Consider the following 21,818-nt stretch of genomic DNA (forward strand, 5'->3'; position numbering starts at 1 on the left):
GCTTTTGGAAATGTATGTCGGTCATTTAGACCAATAGTGCAACAACCTAGTCCGGTCCCCAACCGTTACATTTCGTTCAGCCTATGCTGGGGAGTTTGTTTGACATTACATTCTTATGTATAGTAAATGGTATCTATTCTGTTAGTTGAAGCAAACACTGAAAGAAATCATTCAAAATTCTTTTTCGTCTCTCAGATGGCTTGGGCTGGGAAAAGACTGAAATGAGAGCACTAACAGAATAATAAAGAGACATGATTACACCTGGGTTGATGTTATGTTGCTAGTCTTTCAATTCTCTCAATTTGTTACTTCTAGTACACCTCAAGATACAGAAAGTGTGCAGAATACTAGAGATTTAGCTGAATTACAAGCTCGAAGGAATGCTTTATCTATATGCAATGCAGTGGTCAAGACATCTGTTAAGCTCTTTGCAAAAGCACAAGCAGTGGAAGGTATAAGTTTCATTAAAATAACTTTTATAAAATTGTTCTTTTGTATCTTATTATTAATTATTCTTGATTCAATTTTTTTATTTGAATAATTATTTGCTAATTTTCAAAGCTGTTTATTGAATTATATTGTACTAATTGGTTATTCAAAGTTAAATTATTGTGTTCGTATTGTGTTTGTAGATGTGGATGTACTTTGTGCCTTTGGGACTTCTCACGTAGTTACCATGCTATTGCCTTTAATTTTTGCCCATTTAGGACCAGTAGCAACATCTGATCCACGTGTAAGTAATATTTATGAATTTAAGGGTTTGGTTTTTTGCATTTAAGATGATGTAAATATTTACTTGTGCAGAACAAATTTTCCAGATGTTCCAGTGTTATTTATTTTTTGTGCTTAGAGGAGGTGGTCATTAGAAATGGAAAGGTATAAAACTATTTGTCAATGGTTGAAAGCATCATTTCAAATTCTATTGGAACATAAGTTCAAAAAATTGCTTCTCTGAAAAAAAAAAAAAAGCAAGCAATTCATGCTCTTGATTAAATATTAAAATCTGTAAATAAAAAAAAAAAACGCTACAATTCTTGGCGCAGGCTGAAAGAATTGAAATCCACAACCACAAATGATTGTCTGTACTAATATTATAAAGCTGCGGAGTTTGTTTGAGTAAAATGACATGTGTATAAAGAACAAATAAAGTATTAAAATAGAGTCAAAAAAGCCAACAGCTGTTTCGGTGCTGTCAAATGCAAGCCCTTTCATCAATGCATAAAAGAAGAATGAAAAGCCCACACAGTGCGGGCTTTTCGTTTGACAGCCCCGAAACAGCTGTTTGCTGAGTTTTTAACTCTATTTTAATACTTTATTTGTACTTTATACATGTTGTGTCGTTTTACTCATTCCAAAATACAAAGCTTTCGACTGCTTTTTTACGATTTGTTTGTTTGTTTGAACTCGCTAATCTCAGGCTATACTGATTTGAAATTAAAAATTCTTTTTGTGTTAAATAGTCCATTTATTGAGGAATGCTATAGGCTATTTTTTTTTTTTTTAAATCAGATTGACTGAAATATTTGTAATTGGAAATTAAATATATAAATTATGTTTAGTTCTATGAATTCCTAATAGATGGCAGAGTAAGTTTAGTTCTATGAATTCGCTATCCGAATGGTGCTGGTCGAAAGTGTCAATAGCTGCGAGGAACCATGCCGTGGGTGCGAACTGTTACCAACGTCACTGATCAGCAAACTAACTTTTGATTGCTTTTTTTTTTTTTTTGATATTCAAGTACATAATTTGATATCGTAGGATTTTTCTATTGGGTATTGATTTCCGTATTTCTTCAATGCTTGTTTTTGTTTTTATAGTTGAAGATAGTTACTTATCTAAGTAAATCATTTGATTTGCCATATTATTTTATTGTGATATTTCTTTATAACGTTTTTATTATTGTATTGTTTATTTGGCGAAACAGTTTAAATTGCAGAAAAAAAAACTGCTTCTTTCGCTAAAGGCAGAGTTACGGTAACGTAGTGGCACGTTAAGCAATGAACTATACAGTTGAAGGGTTATTTTGAGTTTTAAAACTACTATGAATCTTTGTATCTGTTTGGCGAATAGTTTTAAGTTCCAAAGAGACTTTAATAAGATCGAAAAGATGTTTACGCATGTCAGTTGAAGAAAAATGATCCTTTCACGTCAGGAGGGTGTAGATTTCTTTATTCAACGAACTTCCTTTAAATTCTTAGCACGGGCACCACCTTTCGGCTAATGCTAATGCTAGTGTTATATAACTAATGCTAGTATTATATAACATAGATTAACTAAAAAATATCCCAAGCCTCAGTTTAAATTGAATGCATCAAACAAGAACATTGCAATACTGCTGTTCACTAAAAAATATAATAAAGACAGTACCTTGACACATGAGGACAAAATTACTTGGAAAACACAAACCTCATTTATTTCTTGACCACAGTAGAGGGTCTGGGTACTGGTTACGGCAAGGTATCTGGACAGCATGTTTCCAACCCTGCCTATTGAAATATCTTCCACACAGATCTCTTTTTTTTTAATTTTGGAACATTTGGAAAAATTGCACACGCTGATGACTCATCAAGGGTTCATTATAGCTCAGAAGATGGCTTCACTAGTTGTTTTCCATATATTCATCATAGGACGCCAAAACCTCTTGAAACTAATTAAAATGGGTCATTAAATTCTCAAACTTTTGGTAGCCTATTTTAAATGTTGCTTAATGAAGTTAGTTTTCAGACTATACACTTGGCTGTTTAAGATACCAGATCAAAATGTTTGCCAAACTTTGTCAGACAAAAAATTTGAATTCTGAAACATTATATTAAAGAATCCTCTTCAGTAGAATTTTTTTTTACATTTTGCGGTGATTTGAACATCCAATACTTTTAAACATAATTTTTGAAGTAGGTGCAAAAATGGTAGATAAAACCATTCATAGCAACAATCCAACTACAACTATACATTTATAGGGATCCAGTTGCCTCAATAAGACTGGCATGCATTAAACATTGATGACAGCATGTTGGATTAATGGTATAAATGTTTTGTTCCTACATTTGGATGAGTTTCTGAAAAGTATGAACAAAGTATAGTTGCACATGATTTTACTTTCTGTTTTTGCGCCAACTTCAAGAATAATATTTTAAAAGTATCAATGATGTTCAAAGAATAAAATTATTTTTCTCTTTTTAAAGCCATTTTGATCTGTAGTTTTGAAATCGGTTAATTTTTTTTTCCAACTTTTAAAAAATTGTTTAAATAGAGTTGTCTTTGGTTAGAGTTTTGCTTTGGTGTTATTACTTTTATACTGCTTGTCTTAGCTGAAATTTAATTAAAAACTTTTCTGTGCTATTGTAGAGTGCTGTTCAAGTTCTTTCAATGGTTCAAGATCTGTTGCCTCTAGTTGCATCTTTAAATAAAAAGTGCCCAAAAACCTCAGAAAAAACCTCGGATCATGATTCTGAACGATGTGATTCTAATTTATGTACAACATCTAACCATTATGCTATAGTGGAAAGTGATCATCCCTACCGTCCTGCGTCTGTTGCAAGTTATCGGGTATGACTTTTGTATAGCAATAATATGAAGCATTTTAAATGCTAAGTTTGTTTAAATTGCACTTATTTAGAAAATTTAAACCATGTATAACTTTTTATTTTGTTAATAATACTATATTTTTTGAAAACTTTTGAAGTTTACTCAAAAGTTGAAAAGTTTTGAAGTTAACCAAACAATCTTATATTTTTAAACGAACAATTCTCGTGGGTATGTAAGTATATATATTTATATTTCGTATCTCGGCAACGGCTGTAACGATTTGGATGAAACTTTGGATTTAATTGTAGTTTTGCATTCTAAGTTCATCTACATCAGTGATTTTTCTGTAAAAACGCGATTTCTTAAAAAAAAAAACTCGTTTTTAAAAATGAAGTCTGCTCAAGTTAAGCCTTGAAAAAAAACTATGAATTGACACATAAGGCAGACGATTTGTAACCATAGCAATGAAAATTAATCGTTTGAAAATTTCAAACTTGCTTGGCTAATTTTAATCACACTTGGTTGAAAACAAATTCAAGAGCATTATGTAAGTTGATGTTAGGCATTTTTTTTAGCGAAACTATTGTTTAAGTGTATTATTTTCTTTTTTACACTTCAAATAGTTTTATATATTTTTAAAGTTGGGATAAAATCGTGAATCGCAACATAGTATGGTAGGAAGTATGAGGTTAAGAACCGAATTCACCATAGTAAAATTGACTCCAAGTTTAAATTTTTATACTTAATGACAGGAAAATTTTATGGTAGAAACAAAAATGTAACAGATAGTTTAAAACGAAATGTTGATTTAATTGCATTCAGAATATTTTTTATTTGGTACTTTAGTGTTATAAGTAGGTCGCTGTGCATTTTCAATCCTAGCATTTTTTTTCACTTTTACTGTCACCATCTTTGGTCTAAGAAACCACTTTTTTTGGCGATACCGTATGTTAAATGCTTATTTGCAACCAGCTCAGAGTTTCCCTAAGTGAATGGATATCTGTAGGGGAGGGGAGTCCTATATTCAGTAGTAGGCTTCTAATGGCTGAAAAAATTATAATTCTGATGAAGTGTTATTATGTATCTCTTACATCTCTTGTTTCTGGTTAGCAGATGCAACGATTGGTGAGAACAGAAATAGTTCGTTAACGCTTTGCTTTTCAAGCATATTTAAAAAAGTACTTTGAATGTTAGACAAACACGATTTTATGAAAGAAAAAAATGTCTTTTAAAGTGGAGTGATGCTCGGTCATCCAGGAACTCCAGTATAATATAGATGAGGGGAAAAATGATTAAAAAACATCTGTCAAAAAAGGATGTTATTTCATCCATTAACTTTTTTTTGCATTGAAAAAGAGGTTCATTATAAAACTAAAACACTGAGTTCTGCAGAATGATTTGATAAGTAGTTCTCTACAATTTTATTAGTTATAAATTTTGTATTTTGACTTGCTCATGTCATAAATAGGCCATCTTAATTTTAAGATAGGGCATATGGGTCCTGCTTGTGCCCTGTGCCTGACTTTCAGGCATTTGTGCGTTTAATGGGTGATTTTCAAAACAGTTGACAGTTCAGTGGCTTGACTTTTTCTGTTAATATTTATGTTGATAAAATTATGCTTTTGGCACTGCAAAAGCATGTAATAAGCATAGATCTTTAAATAGAGTAGATGAGCCTCATTCACTTACGGCATGTGCCGCTTATGTTATTTAATTATAATATCATTAGATATTCACTCCTATCTCTGCATTCACAGAAGATGGAAGGAGAGGGTCATCGTCAGCCATTGTACTCTCCTAATTCACACAAAACATTCCGCTCTCTCCAGACGCATGTCTGTTCCTCTCTCGATCTAGACTCTGATTCCCCGCCAAAATCACATACACACAGTGGCAAAAACCAATGTGAAAACCATGCGTGAAAACAAACGTATCAATCCGCGGCGTCATACGAGCAGCCAATGCGAGACCTGAAAAGTGACATCACCAAAAAGAGACCATGCCTTCAGCCAATGGGCCAAAAGGCGGCAAAACAACAACCTCGGTGAAGAAAAATGCAAAACATGGCCGCCAAAATTGTGGGTGACGCCATTAAATTATTAAAATTGGAAAATGCAAAATTTTTAAAAGAAAAAAACACGAACCAATGCAAAAATATGTGATAACTGTATCACACAATCCCAAAAACAAAACATTTTTATACATGAGTATGAATTAAGTCCATTTTTAGTTCTTTTTAAAGCCTGTTATTAAATTTAATTTTAAAACAATTATTTCCCTTAAAAATGTGGTAAAACCTTCCTGATATATAATTTACGTGTTTATATACTTATTTGTTACTTTTAATTTTAAAACTGCTTAAATACTAAAAGTATTGTATTTGACATAATTTAAATGCGTTTTTCAATTAAAAAAACAGTAGACCTGTTAGATCGTACTAATTGCACCCTTCCCACCTGAAAAAAGTTCAGTCTTAAGATTTTTTAAAGTGGCACCCATTAATATATGCATCTGAAAAGAATGATAATGATCTGCAGCATACAACTTTTAGTTAAAAAATAAATTTTAAATGTTGTTCTTAAAATAAATTCCTTATTTTGAAAGTAGCTAAATGTGTTTTTGTGTCTCATATTCAGGTTACTTTTCCATCTTGTGTGCAATGGTTATCATTAGAGTTTGATCCACAATGTGGCACTGCTCAAGTTGAAGATACTCTACAAATTTACATTCCCAGCCGAAATAATTCTGGTCAAGTTTGGTTAAATTCAGCACAAACCATTAATGTAACTGGTTCTCAAGATTGTGAAGAAGATCAGTACATGCCATATTGGCCAGTTTTTCGAAAATTTAGTGGAAGTTTTGATTGGCCTACAACAGCACTCTTATTGCCTGGTAAGTTTTTTAAAATATGTTTGTACGGTAACAGAATATTTTTTTAAAATTTCCTAAAACTACTATTATTAATTAATCAGGTAATGTCTTGCTAGTGTTTTAATCATATTTTTAATTAATTTTTCTCTCTAGAAAAAGAACTCCATTTTCCATTTCATTTTACAGGACTTAATGTTAAAAAGGAATTAAAGAATCTTTTCTTTTAAGCTTTTTTTTTTGTCTAACAAGTTATGATCTCTCTAGTTTTAGAATAAAATTAGACAAAATTTACTTAATTGTTTTGAATTTATCATTTGTTATTTTACACATCTCAAAACACGTGCAATGTTTGTTTGTTTCTATTGGGGCTGCCTAGTGGTGTTAACCATTAAAAGAGACCTGGTGCATTACGCCAGAGACTAGCAAGGAGCCCATTCTTTCATTTGGCACCACTATTGGCAGATGCCATTGCACTCAGAAATTACAATGCCCAGTTTTGCCACCGGATGGAGACACTGACGCTCTTGCAATGCAAAACACACTAGAAATTTAATTTTGCCTAAAGTATTCAAAGCCAAACAAATATTCGAGGTATCTTTTACATGCAGCATAATCATATGACGTGGAAACTGTCAATATTCTGCATCTTGGAGTTTCACAAAGTGGAGTCAGGTTTGGAGCTGCACCTAGGGGTGTAAGAGGCTAAGGAGGATGATTGAGGACTTTATTAATTAACTCTCTTAGTTCCAAGAATAAAAAAAGGTTTTTTTTTTGGGGGGGGGGATGAAGAATGGTGGAAAAATTTTTAGGAGCTAATATTGATGGCTCTGAAAAATGGAGAGTGCTAGATATCTGCTCTAAGTGGGTCTTTTGATTAGTGTTTTTCTATCTAGGAGTAAATCATCTGGCTCTCTTTATTATGAGTGTTACATTATGATTTAGTTCAAATAATTGTTTGTTCTTTACACTTTTTACAGTTTTTCTTCTATATTTGGAATTGTGTGTATTGAAGAATGTTTTGGCAGCACTTATTTTACTTCATTTTTTGCAGACCCTTTTTCAGAAGCATAAAGTATATTTTTAATTGTAAGTAAAATATGAGCTGATAAAAGTTCGTTAGGTTATTATCTCTGTAGTCAAACTCACATTGAAACTGAAATCAATGTACAGTGAAGCATAAAAAATTGGTTAATGTGCAGTGATATAGCGGTTTGGACAGTATACAATGCAATGTAATGCAAATGTTTTAACTTGAAATTCTTTTAACGTGAAAAATTATTTTGTTCCCTTAAGCTTTGTGTTAAACACTTTTCACTATAAAAGTGTATTTAAAAATGTTATGTTTCAAGGTGACGTATTTAACCTCCTTATAAGGGTCGAGGTAGCCCAATCAATAAGGAGCTGAACTCATGATTGAAGGGATGACACCTGCCGGTTGAGGATCCTCATATGAGCCACTGATGTCTGATTAACGCTCAGTGATATAGCAGTTCGAACAGTATACTATGCAATTTAATACAAATGTTTAACTCAAAATTCCCATTCCATGACAGCCCACAATAAGGCTGTCATGGTGACGCAGCCTTCCAAGTTCCTGTTCTAAAACAATACTTGTTGGACATTGAACTTTTCTCCGCATCCCCCCAACACTTAGCGAGCGCCTTTGGTTATTGCTCGTCTCCATATAAAAAAAACCAGCTGTCTTTATGACCCCATACAACTAGTGAAACCACAGCTGGGTTGAACACAGACGACCTTGTGTTGTGATGTCACTTTTTATACAATTTTGTTGACAATATTTTAGGAGCGCCTAACGCATCTATGAAACCACATAACCTAGTTAAGTATATGAACAGTTGTTACCATGTAGCTCCAATATGTATGCTCTTATTACATGAAAAGGCTAAAATCTGTTCTTAAACTCAATAAATGATTTTCGAAATATTTTATATTTGAATTGTACCTTCTATATTTTTAGGTAATGAAGTTGTGTTTTCACTTGAAACTGCTTCTGATTATGTTAAAGATGAAAAGGCCTGCTTTTATGGCTTTAGGTGTCAAGTAATTGGATTTGAATGTCCTCGTATTGCAGTCGGCAATAATATTGAAAGTTGGGAAGGTCTGAAGCATTTAGAACGAGAACTTGCGTATTTAGGAGGAATGTGTGCTGCTTCCTTGATGAGAAGAGATCTAGTTCTACCACCCTGTAAGTATGCATTCAAGTTATCCCTTTTTTGTAATTTTGTTACATTCATACCTGCATTGTATGAATCAAGTAAGTATTGAAGTAACAAATGCAAGAAAAAAAAGTTAAATGCTTTTAAAATTTTGCAATTTTGCAGTTAAAAAAATAAAAGGTTATAAAAGTTGAGTGCAATCTACTATATTTTTACATTTTTTTTCATTAAATAAGAAACTTTGATACTATCAAAACTAAAAATGTTGATAGCCTGAAAATATTTCATATAGTTCATATTCTTATTCTTCCCTTGCAAATTTTTTTGACTATTATATATTTTTTTCTTGACTTACAGTTAAGAAGTATTTAGATTTCCTTTTTTGTTATTAAAAGGAAAAGAAAGCATTTTCTTGAGATATTGCGTTAAGTAATAGCATTATTTTTTGTCAAAATAATTTGGATTAGGTTACTATTATGTTTACTTTTAACTTTATTTGTGATATATGTCTTGTAACATTTTCTTAAGTACAATACTTTAGATGTTGCATAAGTGGCAAGAGTTTTGAATACATGTTTTTTAAAAGTATTCCTAGAAAAACTAGTTTACAAAATAACATATCTTCATAAGATTTGCTGTCCTCTGGTGTGTATTGTATAAATACATGGGGGGGGGGGACTGCTGAGACCTATCTTATACATTAGCTGATTCATTCAGTTGTAGTGAGAAAAATTTATTTTCAGTTGCATCCTTTATTGCTGTGAGCTCCAAAGTTTCTCACTGCAATTTGATAACTAAGTAGACATGAAGGTGCAATACATTTTTGTTGATCTTTTGAAATGCATCTTTATTTTTTCTCCATAACATTCTTTTGATGTGCTAAAAACTACTGTTGAGAATGTTGTAGCACAATTTTACTTACTTTCAAAAAATAGAGGCCATGTTGAAGTCTTTTAAATGGCATTTCAATTTACAATGTACGGTTTTAGAAAATATTGTAAATTTTTTGAAAACCAGTCTTTATATCTTATTTTATTCAGCAGTACTGATTACAGTGCCATTTTCTGTGACTCATGAGTTTTTAAACTTTTTTTTAAATGTGAAGTTCCCCCTTAATTTTTTTAAAGCTCTTACCAAGTTTAATAACATTCGCTTCTATCTTTCTATAATTCACATCGTACAAGGATGACAGTTTTCCAAGAATTGTTCTATCTTGACAGGGATGAGTTATTTCAAATCTTAAATAAATCAATAAATTAATCAAAAATTAGAAACGATAATAAACATAAAAGAAAAGTAGTTTTAAGAAAGAACTCCTCCTTAACATTTAGTTTTCTGCAAATGTAAGACCCAATTTGTGTTCCTTAAGAAAAAAAAGGGGGGGGGGGTTACCTAAAAATTTTGTATTAAAACTTTTGAGTAAAGTCTCTTAGTTTTTCAAAAATCTTTTAATTTAATTTTTTTAAAAAGTATATAGCAGATTCAGTATTTTGGTAAATGTGTGCTATAAAATGGTTGCAATAGCTCAATTTATATGGCTCCTCTTATCTTATTGCATATTTTGTGTTGGGATATTTCTCTGTATTTTTGCTGTGTAAATCCTCCAAAATATATTTCCTTAAGAGTGGTAATTTTTCTGTTTTATTTACTGATTGATTTTTATAGTATTGAGTCTGTCAAGTAATAGTCCACTATAATATTAAAATCTGTTCGCGTCTGTCTGTCTCTCTGTCTGAAGATCTATCTTCTCGAGAACCACTGCGAATCGAGAGTCAAATGAGATACCGATCAATTCGAAATTTTCCAAAGAAAACAATAGGACCAATCTCGTAATTGTGCGACTTTGATTAGCGGAGATATTAATTAAAACATTAATTAACATAACGTTATTCAGGAATTTTTATTTCTTTCCTGTTGCCATTTTGCATATTGGTGAGCAAGTAAAATTCTAATAATTCTTTTAAAAGAGATTTTTTGGCTGCTGTCCAAATCTTAAAACAACGGTTCCATCTAGAATTTTTATTTTAAATTAGTTTAAAATTGGTTGCACTATTCGGACATAGCCTTTATTTTATCGTCTGTCTTTTTTTTAATTTTTACATTCAACGTTCTTAACTTTTTTTCAGCATAGGAAAGTTGTTTCTTTAGCTATCTTTATTGATTGTAGTGTAAGTTTATCATTCACCGGCTTCATATTTTGGTACATTTAGGAGATGCGACTAATTAAGGTTGCGTTCGATGAGCACGACCGAGAGCGACCGGTTAGTTAATCACGTGACAACTAATGATCACGTGCTCCAATTAACCAATCAACTGCTTAGAATGGTAACCGGTGAGGTAACCGGTTGATCATAGAACGCTGCGGTAAGTCACCGGTTACTTACCGATCGACCGGTGAGGTTCGTCGAACGCACCCTATGTTTATTTTGTTGGACCTTTTCCCGTCACGAGTGAGTTTTCGAATTATAATAACTCTCTTTTTCCTTCCTGTTTCTATTTTTGAAATACAATTTGTATCGTTAAAAGAACATGTTAAATTAAGATTGTTTGAATTTCTTTAAGTGAAACAGAGTTGAACAAAAATATTGTTTTTAAGGATTTTAACTAAAGCTTAATTTGAATCTGATGACTTGGTATTAAATTAATGCTGATTGGTATCTATAAAGTCTTGGTGCTTTTGTTTCACATAAGCAACCAAAAAGTATGTGTCATTTTATGTAAAAAGCTGATCTTAATTGTACATACAAATGTTTCAGGTATAGTCTGTCAGATTTCATTCAGTTTAAAGTGAGCACAGATTATAATTGATAATGCATATATTTTCATCTTTTGTGCTAACTGAAAATACTCATAACTTGCATTATTGATAACTATGATTAACTTTAAAGAGATTTTTGCCAAAAATATGCTTTACTGGTGTTTTGCAAACCTTGAATTACGCGTATTTATTTACTCCTTAGCGCTTTAGAAACTGATGTCAGAGTAATACAAAAACATCAATTGGACATCTCTTTCATTTTTTAAGTAGCCCGTGCAACGCCGGGCACGCAGCTAGTAATTGAATATTTTGTGTAGTTTATTTCTATATTTTTTTTTTTTGTATTTTTATTCCAGCTTCCATTGGTGAAGTTGAAGAAGATTTAGAATTGATTGAGGAACTTTCACAGCAGGTAGTGATTTTTCATATATTTAGTTCTTTTTCATTAGAGAATTCTAGAAACATTTCAAGATTTCACTGTTGTATTAAAAATTATATCTTTCATCCTTATATATTATTTCTGTAGCCTGTTTTTGGTTTCTACGCCAGATTTTCCTCAATTCTTGATCGATTTCTTTGATTTACACCTTATTTTAAAGCTTATGGTGCTGGCTACTGACGAAAAATAGACCCACGGTCTAAAAATTGTTTTTTTTTTTCAGCCGAAAAACCTGTTTTAAAGAACCAGAATGAGGTTTTCGGTTAAACTTATAACTTTAACTTGCACTATGACCGACAGAGCTGAATAGCTTGATCGGCAGAGCGTTCTCCTCGTAACTTAGAGAATGAGTGTTCGGGCCCACGTCCGGACAGTCTGCATCAAAAAATTAGAGAAATATCGCGCATTGCATGAACACTTAATTAAGTGAATAACAAATATGAGGGAATAGAATAAATCAGAAGGAAACACTCCTTGCTGTTATGAAAGCTTGATGTGACTTTGTGCTAAATTACTTCGGAATAGTACGTTTTTTTTTCTTTTTTAAAGCTTTGGCTCTGGTAAGAAAATTAAAGCATAATGTAAGCGAAATTATTAGTAACAGGTTTAAGATTTCGGACTACAATATAGAATTATTTTTTGTTCAGAAAAAAATAATAAATCGTATATTGAAATATATATTCTTCTAATGAGTTTTTGACTCTTTGTACAAATAAAAAAATTACTACCTCAATTTGAAGGGTAAAATATATATTTTTTCTTCTTTTTGAAAAAAAAAAAAAAAGCTTATCACATTTTTACCACATTCGAAAAGCTACGTTTATAACAGAGCATAGTTCAATTTATTTTGTATTTTAACCGTGCTGTTAAATGATGAACGCGTGCTGCCATCTAAGTTATAACGGTTCAAGCAGCCTGCGGTAACAAATTGTAAAAATTTTCAAAAATAAAAACATTTCTCTTCAATATCCTATCTTATATATTGTTCCCTTCTCATTTTAAAACTTATCAGGCTGGCTAATGACGAAAAATAGACTTACGGTCGAAAAATCAAGTTTTCGAAAACGCACCTTGCTGTTTGAAAACCCTGTAGTTCTTATGCATTTTTTTTTTTTTTTTGCAAAGTTCTAATGCAGTTTTCGAGTTTTTTACGTCGCTTTCGGCCAAAAAAAAAAAATTGATAAGTTTTTTTCGGTAGAGCGTTCGGCTATAAACTATCTGAACTTCGGGCAAGCTTGGGCTGTCCAACATAATATCAAATGTATATTAGTATTACGCATTACATGTACTCATAACATACACACGTAATAAAATAAATGCAGTGGGAATGCTACTTGGTGTTTCTACTCCTTTATGCAAGCTACAGTTATCATTCAGATAAGTTGACTGTTAATCGAACGGTGTTCTTCCTTTTTTTTAAGGTCTGACTACATCCAGATCACTCAGCATAATATAAGCATAAAAAAGTATTAGATTTACTTAAAGGAAATCCTTTTTGTGCAGAAAAACATTTTCATTGTATGCTGAAATGTAGATGTTTCTAATAGCAGTGTTCAACGTTTTGTACAAATGAAAAAATACTACGTCAAATTAAAACTACGAGTTTCACCCAGTAAACCTTTAATTTTTTATTCGCGCAAATACGATATAAAGCATTAAAAATATTATCAACTTCGTTAGCAAGGAATCATTTTCTACTCCTCTGCTTTCTGCTGAAAAAAAAAATACATTTTGTCTACGTTCGAAAAATTACACTTAAAAAACGGACTAAGTTCAACTGGTTTTGGTTTTGAATTTTAAGTGTTTGATTAAAAGAGAAACATGTGCATGCATTTAAGCCGTAACGGTTAAAGCAATCTTCTATGTGAAATAGTTCAATATTCAAAGATAAAAACTCTTATTTTCAACTAAATTATTACTTCTCTAGAATGCTTATTTCAATCGCTACGTGAGATCTTCGTCATTCTTTAATCAAATTCCATGCTTTACGTATAATTTTAAATCATATCATGCTGGTTAATGACAAAATATAGAAGCATGATCTTATTATTATTATTTTTTTGGCAAAAAGCTTTTTTGCTGTTTTTTACCACGCATTCCTTCAATGAATAGTTTTCGATAAGGAAAGCGCAATTGCTAGGTTTGTTGGGGTGTCGGGCTGTTAATCAGAATGGCGCCAATTCGAATCCGTGCCAATAAATATCTCTTTAATGTTTCTTTCTTTTCCTGTCAGATGCTCACATGGGCAGGACTGTATTTGCCACAACCTGTTTTTTCACATGCACAAATATTGCTTTTTCACGAGTCACTACTCAACCACTTTTAATGATATTTATGTTTGCATTGATAATATGTACGGCCAAAAGGTGAGCGATGATCAAATTATCACAGCGTTGTATTTAACGAGGTTTTGTTACTGATGTCTTTAAATTACATGCCTTCTCTTCTGCGCTTATTTTTTTTCGTTTCTTCTTCATAATGTTCTTCCTTTGAAATTTTTAAAAAGCGAAATGCCTAATGAAACGATTCGAAGCATAGTGCGGAGTTCCGCACGGGGTCGACTAGTATTATAATGTTTTGATTCTTTACTAAGAGAAAATCTTATTCTTGTGTTTTCAAAATTCATGCTTAAACTGGCAAATAGAAAAATCCTTTAATTGTTTTAAGTGCAGAATAATTTTTATAATGTTAAAAGATTTGAGTTGTAGAATATAAAATGGTAAGCAGAGGTATAAGTCGAAGCTGTATCAAAAATAACAAACAACCATTCCTATCATGTATGTCTGTACATGAGTATGTTAAAAATAAAAAACATATTATTATTAACTTGGGGATGTTTCCTTTGCTACATTTAAATCTGTTTAAAGGTTCCCATCATTTGTTGTTGCAGTTAAAAGTTTTTGGTAGATTACTGCAAGGGTTCCCAAAGTGGGTACTGCGGCACCCTGAGGGCTGTAGGGATATTCAAGGGGTGCCACAAAGTTTCCATAGTATTGTTCATTAAATTGAAACAGTGCAATGTTTATTATCATAGTCTCATCTGTTTCAAATATTTTACTTTAATAAAACAAAAACACAAAATGCAATTTATCTACATCAAGAACATAAAAAATCATTATTTCATTAAACGTGTTGGTAAAACTTCTATATCTCACTGCACAGAAGTGGAGCCAAGTCAAAATCTTTAATCATGAGATCAATCTTCCCTATGATTGATGTATGTTTCCAACCATTGTTTGTAAATTTTGATAAACATTGAATGTCTACCCACTGTTACCAGGTAGACTTAGGTTACAAACAGTGCAACAAGGTTCTTAAACTAATGTAGGTCATCCTTCACTGCCTGTGTTAGCAGCGTAATCTGTCAGTTTACAGTTTGGGATAATCTGCAGCTAAAAAACATTTAGGTTCTCTTGGGAGATGTAGGGAAAGTAGTAAACTAATTTTAAGGTGGGGGGGAACAGTAAAACATTCCTATTGTTAAATACCTTTGTGCATGAAAAGTAAAATAAAGGATAACAACATCAAGTAACACAAATTGCAGAGAAAACTCCTAAGCATTTTTTTTTTTTTTTAATTTGTGCTGTTGCTCGTATGGGGATAGGTGTGCCAAATAGAATAGTCTAAAATATTTTAGTGTCTGTTCATTAACATTTAGGAAAATTTGACAAGTGCAATGTAGAGAAGTGTCTGTATTTGGTTTTAGAATATGTTTTTCAAGTGTTCTGTGAAAATTGGGAAAATTTGCTAATTCTTTGGCAAGATACTATAGACACATTGCATTACTATGTTTTGGAATATTCAACTCAAACTCGATCAATTGTTTAAGTAATCAAATTTAATTCTTGGATGCTGTTTTAGTTTCATAAATAATATATATATATATTTTTTGATATTGAAATATTTTTTTATAAGACTATGAAGTTTGTCGGTTGAGTGATTTTTTTTCTACTGAAATATGTTTATAATTATACATATTACTTTTCTATGTATTTTTTCAGGTTTACAAGAATCACTCCTTACTGCTTTCTAAAGGCTTTGCATTAGCTCATGCACCTAGCATACATCAAGCATTAGAAGGCGTTCTTCCATTTAGTAGCCAGTCCAATGAACATTCATTTCTCAAAGATTTTGTGTCTTGTTCTCAAGGAACTAGTGGAGGTAGATTAGCCAGGTAAGGAAAAAATACTAAATCAAATTATGTTTTTAAAGGAGAAAAATGTCATTTGTTGCATTTTTTCATCTCTTTCCTTTAAAGATTCTTAAGAAACATTTTTTTTTTTAGTTATGTAATTGTTTTTGAGTTCAGATTTCAGTAATTCAGAATGAAATGTTTCTAAAACCAGAACTGGTGCATTGGCTTTACAAATAATCAAGTAAAGGAAAACATTAAAAAAAAAAAAAAACTACAGAAGAGAAATACTTTCAAATTTAAGATAATTAGAGTTGAGTAAGGGAACTACTAACACCAAAAGATGTAGGGATAGTTGGAGTAACAAGGAACAGAATTTCAATGTTTCAGCTTTAGATTCTTCCTTTTCTTTTGGATGAATTGAGCCATAAAATTCTGCTCATTGTATCCTAGACTACAATCTCCGAGAGTAACTGAGTGTGAAATTTTTGACTTGATGACTGTTTGTTAGCAAATGTAATCACATTTCTCTTTATCCCGCAGACAATGGGGCAATTGAAAACTTTTCATTTTGTTTACTCCATAAGGTTGGTGTAGGTAAATAACTTTTCATGGCAAAAAAAAAAAAAAACTTTCAAAATGCTTCTGACATAATTGTTGATTCTCACGTTTAAATGACCCCCTGACTGCAAATATGACCACAATTTCCCCCTATCAAGTCCACCTTTTTGGAAATAGTGCCCCTATTTTTTTTTTTTTTTTTTCAGTTTTGGACAGTTTCATAGCTATTATTTTTACCTGTGCTAAAACATTTTACAGCCAGCTTGAAAATGGGCAAAGAAGTTCTTTGGATGCTAAAAACATATAATTTTTGAGTTAAAAGATTTTAGTTTCTAAACATTGATGAAAACTGAATCTAGGTCTCAAATTGAAGAAAACACTTTATTCTTTTTAGTATTTCATGGTTTGCGTAATTATTTTGTTTATTTTACCCGAAACAACGCAGAGACTCGCTTTTCATAGCAGACGGAAGCTTTAACACATGGCGTTTACTTTCATCGTATGCCTTTTTTTCAAAACTTTCTAACAATCAATTAAAACTCAATCTCACTTTCAATTTGAAAGAAACTTTTTATCTTACGGTCTTTCACAGTTTGAGTAATTATTTTGAGAGGTTTTTACTGAAAACAATTAGAAGAATAGCATTTTTTTGTGGTCAAGTGTTTTAATGCATAAGATTAAATTACGCTTGCAGTCTCCTTTTTTTTTTTTGCAACGTTACTAAGCGTTATAATTCATTGCTCAAATTGAAGATTAGAATTTTTTTTTACCTCCATAAGAATTCACTGTGGTTTGGCAGTTGATTTGATTTTTTATACTGTTCAAGTAATATTCTGAGTGAAAGCTAGAATTCGTTTCTCAGGCCTTCTGCGCATGTGTATTGCACAAGGTGGCCAACTCAGGAATTGATGGAAATTTTCAACAATGTATTTAAAAATTCATTTAAATTTTTCTAGTCCAAATTTAAAATTTGGATTTCGACTTGCAGATCCCTGGGTTACGCTTGATTTTTGTACGTGACTGCAGAAACACAAATCAAGTTTAGCCTAGAAAATTGTCTTAATTAGAATCTCTTAAATCTCCTGTTCTAATTAATGGAGAGAAGTGAATCAAACATGTTCTTGTTCAGAAATGAAAACCCTTTCCAATGACATATAATGTTAGGGGGTGGGGGGGATTTTGCCCCCCCCCCCCCGCAATTAGGCAAAAAACGGGAAATTTTAGTTTAATTATGAATAATTTTAGCTTAATTATGAATTTATGAATTTTAGCTTAATTATGAATGATTCTCAAAATTTAGAATTCAGGCTTCGAGATACTGACCCCTGGGGTATGTTTGAATTGTGTGCCAAGTTTCAGAGCTGTAGGTGCAATGGGGTCCTCTGGCCATCAGGTACAAACAAACAAACACAGTCTGCTTTATATATATATTAATTTGAAGGGAAAGGGAGCTTTAGCCATTAATACTCCTCTGAGGGACTAGAGAAGTTAAAAGTTCAAGATCATGAACATTTCGGGTAAGTTGGAAGACTCATGGGGGTATTTCCCCCTAAAATGCTTTAAAAATAATCAAAACCGATCTTTTTTTTTCTTATCATCAAATTATCAAGCAATTAGCATTGTATTACATGACACCTTTTTCCGATAAGTTTTTTTTAAATTCGAGTAATTGCATTAAAAGTTAACTCAAAAAGCTCTTGTCTGAATTATTTTTAAAACATTTTATTTTCTTTTATGTGTTTGTTTGAAACTTTTATACCTAATGTTATAGTTATGCAGCTAAATTAAGCTGTGATCCTCTTGAAAATATTCAACCCTGAAATTACTTACAGAAGATTTAACTGAAATAGTTATGTTTACAATTAAAACTAATATTCAAGTTTTGAATTACTATAATTTAGTGTTTAAGTTAGTGTAAAAAGCCTCTTATATTGTTATTTAAGATTATATTGTTTCATTAATATTGTTATACTTTTTCTTTTAATTTGTAAAGTTTCAACTGAGAAGGAAAAAAATCTTTTTTTTTTTTAATTTAAATTATATGTCTTCCAAGAAGATATAGATTCAAAAATGAATAAGTAACTTGATAGTGTATTTTTTTTTTTACACCTCTGCATTTTATTATGTATCTGCCTGTTGCTGAGCAAAATATGATTGTACAATTCTGCTGTTTCAACTAACTAACTATTTGGTAATATTTTAGATGGCTTCAACCAGAATCCTATGTTGATCCCAAGCTATGTGAATTATTATGCAGTCAAGAAGAATTGAAATGTGGATGGCCAGCTATCATTACTGTTATCACTAAAGATCAGTATGGGAAAATAGTGCAAGCACCTTCATTAAAGGTATATAAGCATACAAGATGTTAGATTATTCTTAATTTAATTGAAATAGTGCAACTCTCACTGTATTTAAAATAATTTTTATCTTTATAAAAGTTAACAGATTTATGCTAATTAGTCAAGCATTTAGATTAGTTCTGCGTTGTAGTTTTGATTCGCAAAAAGTGGGGAGGTAATATACATGGAAACTCGGCTGAATTTAGCTTCATGCCACCCCTAGGCAGATTTGAAATCTGTCGCCCCCCCTCCACTTATGTGATTTATCCAAGGTCAATTTAAATACTGAAGAGCACTTTTTTCACAAGCCCATCGTAATAGAGAAAATTTAAGACTCGTGAAATATTTACACTTCATTTATTATAATCAAATTTTGATTCTCTTAATAGCAAATTCACAAAATATTCAAAGCGTGAAATCACCGATAGCTTTATTTTCATGAAATATATATATATATATATATATATATATATATATATATATATATATATATATATATATATATATATATATATATATATATATAATACACAAGCCAAATTGCAAATAGCTATTAAATAGGTGTCATGATGCGCGCGATTAATTTTGCAAAGTTATTCGAAAATCAAAAAGATAACGATTTTAGGCCGTGGAAGTGGAAGCATCGCAGCCGCGCATAACCTCAGACCAACGACTGCCTTGAATGCCAAAGAACAAAATTTAAAAGAGACTTACCCGGGGGTTGTGTATTTGAAGACGATAGTAAGCACAAACATCATTACCATACATTCTTTATTCTATGTTAACTTCTAAGCAGACACGAAGACAGGCACTAGACATGGTGATCACCAGAGCATTTCACACTTAGTAAAAAAACACGTATGCCAGGAATACAGACTTAAGAGTTCAAACAATTGGCGGAGCTGGCATTTGTTGCAAAGTTCGCTAAAGGTCAAAAAAACGGAGAGTTCTCGGAGGGTGGTGAAATAACCAAATTAAAATGGACGAAGGACGGACAGTTCACTATGAAGATGGTGGAGTGTAATTCAGGGATGGCTCCTGGTAGACGATGTCAGTTGCAGGCCAATGTACGTTGAGACAAAAATGGCGATGGCTGTAATCTCCATGGTGACAATGTGGAGATTGTCACACGCTTAAAAGTGAATCGGGGTAATTTCGAGGTAATTGCGCATCCATGTCGTCACCTCATGCTATGTTGATTATCGAAAGGGTAGTTACTTAAGGGGACGATTCCGGTGCATTCAGCGTGCCGCCAACGGACGCCATGATTCAAACAGGTGATGGATCTTCTATGCTCTCATCTTCGGCTGCGACGAAGTAACGATCTTGATTATTATAATTCAAAACATATATAAAAATATAAGACTTTCACCTCATGTTGAGGTCTTAGCAATTTCGCGGCGAGCAACGGCCGTCCCCTGACGCCGTGCACCGATGCTTCATTATCGCCATCGTAGAACAAAAACCGGAGCCGCAAAAATTGCGACCGAGCGGACAGAGAGCAGCAAGTAGAGTGAAATGGGGTGGAAAAATGAATCGGCAAATGAGCGATCGGATCCGGGTACGCGGCGATGCGCGGGAACCAATGAGTGCGTTTGGCGCCCAAACAACGAAGGGAAGGGGACGCTACGCCATTTTAATGGCCGACAAGAAGATGCAAAAAATCGGATCGACGCTTGAAAAATTGACAAAAAGCTAAACGATGGGAAAAGTGAATAAGTCACATATTTGATATCGTAAAGTGTGCGAAATTTAACGGGGGAACGGGGGGAAAACGTGGAATGCACAAGAAAATAAAAAAACAACAAAATGGGGGAAGAAAACGATTAAAATGAACGAAAATATGGGAAAAATGTAAATGGGTGAAAAATGTGATATGCATTATCACAATAGGAAAAGATAAAGTATGAATCCAGAGCTCATCAGCCATGGAGGATTCATTAACTATGGTCAAAAGACCAAAATTTTTTAACTATGAACTAAAAGAGAATGTTTAAGCTCCAGTACATGCAATATAGAGAATGATGAGCTCTGGATTCATACTTTATCTTATCCTATTTAATAGCTATTTGCAATTTTCCTTTTTATCATTATTTTTATATAATTTGTTTAATGTTTGGAATTTGGCTTGATTATTTTATATTTACTTGGCTTTTTAGTTTTGCTGCGTTGCGCATCTATGGGCTTTTGGTGTGGTCTTTTCAATATTTTTCACTTTTATTATATATATATATATATATATATATATATATATATATATATATATATATATATATATATATATATATATATGTGTGTGTGTGTGTGTGTGTGTGTGTGTATCTGCTCTTTATACTTATAGTCATATAGCATAGTGCATGCACCCCCATGTTTTTCCTTTTAAATCTTGCAAGTATTTTGTTCGCTTGATTGTATTAAAATTCAAAATCACAAATTTTTCAGGCAATCTTTAAGGCATTTTGAATCTGTATTGGGGGGGGGGGGCTTTAAATCTGCACAATGCTTAGAGAATTTTTTTTTATTCTCAGTTCATTTCAAAAGGGTTCAATTTCATTATAAAACTATTTATTACAATTATATTCTGCTTTTTAGTATTTGTGTGTCTGAAATTTTGTATTTGATTTTAAACTTTCATAAGACAGTGACAAGGACATTTAAATTTACAAAAACAGAATTTAGTTAATTTTCTTGTTAACGAAGTAATCGAACAAAATTAACTGAGCAATAAAAAACACCATAATTTCAAAATCATTCAGTTTACTTACTTTTTTTTAATAGTCAAATATATATATATTAAAACAATCAAATTGTTTCATTTTAAAACGTCACCTATAGTATGTAAATAATATGCATTAAAAATTAAAAATATATTTTGATTCGTTCTATAAATAAATGGTTTTCCAAACAGAGTAGGTTTTAACTAACTTAATGAGCAGAAGTAATAATTCCAAGTTACTTTTCAATTCTTAAAACATTCAAGTTATGTTTTGTGATGAACACTCCTAAGGGCATA

General features: G+C 31.9%; 1 protein-coding gene across 1 annotated transcript in view; it reads left to right on the forward strand.

Moving 5' to 3' along the window:
• The window catches only part of LOC129232959 (E3 ubiquitin-protein ligase MYCBP2-like), a 284,810-nt gene that overhangs the window by 114,691 nt on the left and 148,301 nt on the right, over positions 1–21,818 (forward strand). Inside the window, exons 39-46 of the mRNA XM_054867051.1 lie at positions 316–452; positions 633–733; positions 3,346–3,546; positions 6,162–6,417; positions 8,375–8,602; positions 11,688–11,743; positions 15,772–15,944; positions 18,667–18,811. Coding sequence (XP_054723026.1) covers positions 316–452; positions 633–733; positions 3,346–3,546; positions 6,162–6,417; positions 8,375–8,602; positions 11,688–11,743; positions 15,772–15,944; positions 18,667–18,811 — 1,297 coding nt within the window. The remainder of the gene's footprint in view (positions 1–315; positions 453–632; positions 734–3,345; positions 3,547–6,161; positions 6,418–8,374; positions 8,603–11,687; positions 11,744–15,771; positions 15,945–18,666; positions 18,812–21,818) is intronic.

Source organism: Uloborus diversus, chromosome 1, assembly GCF_026930045.1.
Source record: "Uloborus diversus isolate 005 chromosome 1, Udiv.v.3.1, whole genome shotgun sequence".
Taxonomy (NCBI): Eukaryota; Metazoa; Arthropoda; class Arachnida; order Araneae; family Uloboridae; genus Uloborus; species Uloborus diversus.